Source organism: Salvelinus sp. IW2-2015, linkage group LG36, assembly GCF_002910315.2.
Source record: "Salvelinus sp. IW2-2015 linkage group LG36, ASM291031v2, whole genome shotgun sequence".
NCBI classification, from domain to species: Eukaryota; Metazoa; Chordata; class Actinopteri; order Salmoniformes; family Salmonidae; genus Salvelinus; species Salvelinus sp. IW2-2015.
In genome coordinates this window covers 21,980,616-21,988,021 of record NC_036875.1, presented here as the reverse complement: position 1 = coordinate 21,988,021, position 7,406 = coordinate 21,980,616, and the positions used below count along the sequence as shown (strand labels likewise).

The 7,406-nt window shown below is 42.2% G+C and overlaps 1 protein-coding gene across 1 annotated transcript in view; it reads left to right on the top strand.

Moving 5' to 3' along the window:
• Window positions 1-5,449, top strand: part of LOC111959253 (uncharacterized) — a 202,670-nt gene extending 197,221 nt beyond the window's left edge. Inside the window, 1 exon segment of the mRNA XM_070437758.1 lies at window positions 5,253-5,449. Coding sequence (XP_070293859.1) covers window positions 5,253-5,449 — 197 coding nt within the window.
• The last annotated feature ends 1,957 nt before the right edge of the window (window positions 5,450-7,406 follow it).

Genomic DNA, 7,406 nt, shown 5'->3' with positions numbered 1-7,406 from the left:
TCCGAGAGAGCTGTACTCGCCCTGTATATGCTCCACCTTGATGCTGTACTGGTAAACCTGTATATAGCTCAACATTTGATCTGGTATAGTACTCCTGTATATAGCTCACATAGATTGGTACTTAGGTAACTCTGGTATGTAGCTACATTGATACGGTACTGGTACAGAACCCTGTATATAGCTCCACATTGATTCTGGTATAGTACACCCTTAATATGATCGACAATTGATTGGTACTAGTAACTCCCTGTATATAGCTACTACATTGATATGGATACTGGTAATCGCCGTGTAATTAGCTCAATTGATCTGCGTACTGGTACTCCCTGATATGATGCTCCACAATTGATCTGGTACTGGTACTTCCTGTATAATAGATCCACATTGAATTGTGTTATTAGGTACTTCATGTATAATAGCTCCACATTGATCTGGTACTTGGATAAATCCTGTATGCTCAGCTACAAATTAGAGTCTGGTAACTGGTCTGTATGGCCCTGTATATAGCTCCGCACATTGATAGCTGGTATGTTGGTACGTGATCCTGGTATATAGCTCACTTGATCTGGTACTGGGTATGCTGTATAGTAGGCTCCAAAATTGATGCTGGTACTAGGTACCCCTGTGATATAGCTCTACATTTATCTGGTACTGGTACACCCTGTATATAGCTCACAATGATTTGATCTGGGTAACTGGTAGTTGTCTTAGATATATGAGGTCCCCATTGATCACTGGTATGGTACTGCTCCTGTATATAAGCTCTAACATTGATCTGGTACTGTACTGCCCTGTATAATAGCTCCAATATGATTTGGTACTGGTAACTTGTCTTATAATTGGGCTCCGACATTGATCTGGTATCGGTACTCCTTTATATAGCTCTACAGTTTAATCTGGTACTGGTACTTCCCTGTAATATAGCTTGCCCAACATTGATTGGTATGGTAGCACCCTGTAATATAGCTCTACATTATATTGGTACTGGTACAGCGCTGGATATAGCTCAGCATTGATCTGGTATGGTACTCCTGTATATCAGGCCACCAATATGCGATCTGGTCTGGTATTTCCTTTATATTGCTCCACATTGATTGGTACTAGGTACTAGGGGCCTGTATATAGTCCACATGGATCGGTACTTGGGTACTTGATGGACTGCCCTGTAGTCATAGCTCACATTGAGATACTGGTAGCTGGTACTGTTCTTCTTTATTGCGGTGACCTTGATCTTGGTATGGTACTCCCTGGATATCCTAAGCTCACATTGATGTGGTCTGGTACTCCTGTATAGAGGCTCAACCTTGATATGGTACTGGGTACTATTCCTGTAATAGTCCACATGATTTAATAGCACATGGTAATGCACCTGGTTAATATAGCTCCACTTTGATTTGCTGGTATCGGTGACTTCCTGTATATAGGCTAACATTGATACTGGTCAAGGTTACTCTGTATAATATCCACATTGATCTGTACTGGCTACTTCCGTGTATAAAAACTCCACATTGATCTGGTACTTGGGTAGCATACTGTATATAGCTCCACAAATTGAATCTGGTACGGGTACTGTTTGAATATAGTACCACATTAGATCGTGGTACTGGTTACTACCCTGTAATACATAGCTCCAATTGTATTTGGTTACTCGGTACTCTCCTGTATATAAGTCTCCAATTGATCTGGTATGGTACTCCTGTATATAGTACAATTGATTGGATACTGGGTACTCCTGTATATCAGCTCCAGCATTGATCTGGTACTGGTATGCGCCTGTATATGCTCCACATTGATATGGTACTGGTACTTCCTGTATTACGTAGCTCCACATTGATCTGGTCTGGTAATTCCCTGTTATAGCTCACATTGATCTGGTACTGGTTAAACTTGTCCTGGTATATAGCTCCACATTGTGCAGTAAATTTGTTTCCTCTGTTGTGTTACTAGCAGTCATTTCACGGTTAAGTCTCCTCCGTTCGGGTAATGTGACACAATAACCTTTGATTTTGATTTTGATTAAATGGGTAAATGTGTTTTCGACGGTTTTCCTAGCTACTGCAGTGATTTAAAGCCGAGTGTTTCAATAACAACATGTTCAAACACTTCCCTCAACAGACCTAAATATGTTATGAACACAAGCAAGTAAACTGTTAGATCAGTTATGAAAGTACATCATTGTTAACACCACACAGAATAACAACTGAGTCCCTCTCTCCTTCATTCTCACTCTCTCTTTCTTTCTCTTCATTCAATTTCATTCATAAGTTTCAATTTAAATGTAGGAGAGGCTTACTGAATGGGAAATGTTTACCATGAAAGCAAGTGAACATAGATAGTAACAACATCTTAAATAAAAATCAAAAATAACAGTAAACCATTGAGCTAGAAAAGAAGAATACGTTCCAATGAAGTAAATGCATTTCAACGTCATAGTATGTATTACAGTAATATATAAGTTTTGGTGACGATGTGAAGTAGTTAAAGCTAGCAAAAGGGAAAATAATATAACGCATAAATATGGGTTGTATTTCAACAATGGTTTTTCTGTCACTCGTTGCCCTTTGTTCTTGTGGCAACAGGTTACAACTATCTTGCTAGCTGTGATAGCACTGTGTTTCACCCAATAGATATGGGAGTTTATCAAAATTGGGATTTCAAAAATTATTTGTGGATCTGTGTAACTGAGGGAAATATGTGTCTCTAAATTGTGCATACATTGGGCAGGAGGTCAGGAAGTGCAGCTCACTTTCCACCGTATTTGTGGGACAGTGTGCAGCATAGCACTGTCTGCTTTGGAGAGATCAGTTCTGTCGCTAAGTGGCCATTCTCAATAGCAAGGCTATGCTCACGTGAGTGCTATGCATAGTCAAAGCTTCTTAATTTTTTGGGGTTCAGTCACATGGGTCAATTAATGTGCACTGTGTACTCTCTGTTTAGGGCCAAATAGCATTCAGTTTACTCTGTTTATTATGTTAATTCTTTCAATGTGTCAAGTAATTATCTTGTTTTCTCATTGATTTGGTTTGGGGTCTGATTGGCTTTGCTGTCATGGGGCTCTGTGGGGTTGGTTTCTGTTTGTGAACGAGCACGGACAATTGCTAGGGGAGCGTCTTTGCTCACGTGTTTCATGCTCCTCTGTGGGCTGATGGGCCTTCGTTATGGAAGGGTTTTGGGAATTGCATCTGTCGCTTTAGGTGATTGTAGAAATGTAGCAGTTCTTTTCGTCGGATTTGTGATAATGTAGCGGTTATCGGCATAATTCTGCTCTGATGCATTCTTTGGTGTTTGTTTACGTGTGTAGCAAGAGGATGTTTCTTCTCGCTCTTTCCATTTCTCGTGTCTTTCCTTTCTCTCGTCCATCTCTCTGTCTCTCTCCTCTCTCGTTTTCTCTTTCTCTACATAGTCTTCCTTCTTCGTCTCTCTCTCTTTCTCCTCTCCGTCTCTTTCCTCTCCTCTCTCTCTTTCTCGTTTGCTCTCTCCTTCTTTCTCTCTCCTTCTTGCTCGCTCCATATCCTCTTCTTGTATAACGCGTTTTCTCTCTCTGATTCTCTCTCTGTATCTATCTCTAATTTCTCTGTATGATCTCGCTCTCTGTGTTTTCTCTTTCTCTGTCGTTATGCTCTCTGTATATTCTCTTTCTCTGTTAATGCTCTCTTCTTTATTCTCTAATCAGTCTTCTCTCTTTAGTCTCTCTCTACAGCTCTCTCTTGCTCTCTCTCTCTCGTCTCTATGTCTCTCCTCTCTCTCTCTTTGCTCTCGTCTCTCTTCTCTCCTCTTCTCTCTCTCTCTCTCGTCTCTTCTCTCGTCTCTCTCTCTTCTGCTCTCGTCTCGCTCCTTTTCTTTTTCTCCTTTCTCTCTCTCTCGCTCTCTAATCTTCTCTCTCTCTCCTCTCTTTCTCCTTCTCTCTCTCCTCCTTCTCTCTTCCACTGTCACGCTCTGTCCTCTTTTCCTCTCTCCTCTCCTTCACCTCTCTCTCTTGCTCTCCTCTATCTCGCTCTCTCTCTTCTTCCTTTCTTCTCCTTCTCCCTTCATTCAAGTATAATTAGAGTGTGTAGGTTAATATAATATGAGATTAATATTTATCCACCGTAGTGGGGTATATCACTCTTCCTCACTACGAAAGGGGGAAGATGACATGAGGACAGAAAGAGTGTAGCAGAGACATCCACTGGCACAGACATATTCATCATTGAATGATGTGGAAGCAACGTTGATCAGCCAGTTTGTGCCAGTGGGAATACTTTCTTAATCTAACTAAGTCATTGAGACGGGGCATTGAAGAAGGGGCAACTAACAGTAGTTTACGGATATCCACAAGAATGCCAAGGGCTTAAACTCAGGGGTCTAGGGTAGAAACAGAACCCTCAGGCTGACGTGACACTATTTCCCATCTCAATGTCACAATGCCTAGACATAGAATGACCAGCAAGGCACATTGACTTGCCTAAGCCGAGAGGAGCTGGTGGTCAGGGTGTGGAACAGCGAGATTGCCACTGGGCTTAAACGGGACAGGCCTGCTTCCGTTCCCTCTGGCACTAAATGGTTATCTGTGATAACCGATGTGCTCTGGGGTGGCCTGGGGGTTAGGGGAGGTATCAATGCCATGCCTGTGATGAGCAGCTGCCCCCCCCCCCCCCCCCCCTGCCCCTCCTGTGGGATACGGGAATGCCGCAGGGATGTCATGGGAATTCCCAACTTTAAACTTGAAGCTCCCTGAGGCATTCCCAGCTTTAACCTTTAAAAGTAGCAGAGAACTGACTCTAGAAATGTGATGTACTTGTAGAGTATATTCTGTATTAAAACAATAGGTCTAAAAAGGAACTAAATCAAAAAGGGTCATTTTGATGTATTCATATAAATTGTTTTAATGTTGAATAAATGAATGTTTAAAATTGTATTTCAGAATTGAGTGATGCTCCATATGTTAGAAGGCGCTATTAGGAATATCATGACACCAGGGTGTTGTCTGTATCGTGTAAGGTTCATAGGTCATAGGGTCTTACTGGAGGCAATTGTAGGTCTAAAAGGGCCTAAAATGGCCACTTTAATCAGGATATTCTCAAAACTGGTTTGTGTTACAAATGTAAAAAGCCTTTCAAACATTCATCCCAACGATGTCTCTATGTGAGAATTGCAAGAACAATCTGAGGTACCAAAAATATTTTGGGAACTAACAGTTTAACAATTCAATGTATGGAAACAAACCGATGGCAGTAACAGTGTGTGTGAGTGTGTTTGTCATCTCCTCCCAGGGTTCAACTCCAACATCAACCTGCCAGGGAGAGAGGAGCACCCAGGCTCCACCCCCACCTCCTCGTGTCCGCAGCTACAGGACAAGAACGCCAACAACCACGCCCCCCCCTCCCCAAGCCCCACTCCCATTGAGAACGGCAACCGGCTGTCCAACGGTAAGAGCCAATGTAGGTGTTGGGGTCAGGTGAAGCGGTGAACGATAGGGGGTAAAGAGGTAGGGTGAGAAGAGAAAAGAGGAAACGATCCCAATGATTCCTTTGGTTCCTCCTCGTCTCTTCTCCTCTCTCCGTCATGATCACTGAGGGCTGATACCAATATGACTTCTGTCACCTACATTAGCCAGCAAGGTCACATCAGTGATCCCACAGGGACATAAAGGGGACACTTAAAGACTATTGGGACATGACCACCAGTCTTTTTCAGGATGTGTAGTAGCGTATTAAATCACATATATCTTACGTTATTGCATATTGCTTCAATCACATATGGCCATATCAGGCCTCTCAGACTGGTGATAACCATGAAGAAGTGATGAGGAGAGGAATCTGTTAAAAATACTATTGGGATATGACCCGGGGGGTTGAGGGGTGTAGAAGGTAAGAGACCATAGACATACATAGGATATGATGAGTAGGAGGTCTAGGCCATTCTAGACACTAACTCAGGAGTTCTGAGTGTGATGAAGCCACCAGCCCACCTGGAGTCTGTAATGGAGGGAGTATGAAGAGAGAGAGATTTATGGTTGTGAGTTCTGGGGTCCGCTCACCAACTAAGAATTCACAAAATGGGACATTGCATGCAGAATTCTGCCCCCCAAAAATCCTCTGTGTACAACGTTAAACACCAAATAATGCATGCAGAACAGAATTTGTTCGATACCTGCTAATGATCCATAACAAAGCCATCACCTACAGAGAGATGAACCTGGAGAAGAGTCCCCTAAGCAAGCTGGTCCTGGAACAGCAACACAATTAGACCCAACCAAATCATGAGAAAAAATATATATAATTACGAGACACATTGGAAAAGAATTTATATATTTTTTAAGCAAACTAGAATGCTATTTGGCCCTAAACAGAGAGTAAACAGTGACAGAATAGCTGACCACTGTGACTGATCCAAAACTAAGGAATGCTTTGACTATGTACAGACTCAGCCTTGCTATTGAGAGACTCCGCCGTAGGCAGACCTGGCACTCAAGAGATGCTATATGCACACTGCCCACAAAATGAAGTGGAAACTGAGCTGCACTTCCTAACTTCCTGCCAATGTATGACTATATTAAAGACACATATTTCCTTCCGATTACACAGACCCACAAATAACTTAAAAAATAAACCCAATTTTGATAAACTCCCATATCTATTGGGTGAAATACCACAGTGTGCCATCACAGCAGCAATAGTTGTAACCTGTTGCCACAAGAAAAGGGCAACCAGTGAAGAACAAACACCATTGTAAATACAACCCATATTTATGTTTATTTATTTCCCCTTTTGTACTTTAACTATTTGCACATCATTACAACACTGTAGATAGATGTAATATGTCATTTAAACTGTCTGTAATCCTTTGGAATTTATGTGTAATGTTTACTGTTCATTTTTTATTGTTTATTTCACTTTTGTTTATTATCTATTTTCCTTGCTTTGGCAATGTAAACATATGTTTCCCATGCCAATAAAGCCCTTTGAATTTAAATTGAGTGTGAGTGAGTGAGTGAGTGAGTGAGTGAGTGAGTGAGTGAGTGAGTGAGTGAGTGAGTGAGGGAGAGAGGGAGAGAGAGAGAGAGAGAGGAGCAGAGAGAGAGAGAGAGAGAGGAAGAGAAGGAGAGAGAGAGAGAGAAGGAGAGAGAGCGAGAATAAGAGAGAGAGAGAGAGAAGAGAGAGAGAGAGAGAGAGAGAGAGAGAGAAGAGAGGAGAGAGAGAGAGAAGAGAAGAGAGTAGGAGAGGCAGAGGGAGAGGGTGAAAGGAGAGGTGGAGGAGCGATAGTGTGGATGCCGGGGGATGAAGAATGCAAAGCAGACAGACAGACAGACAGAGCAGACAGAGATGAAGGGAGGAGATAGATACAAGAGACATAGACAAGTATTAAAGGGTTGACACCAGAAACTGGAGAGGGATTCAGTTTACAGTGCAAGTCTAGAGTGAAAT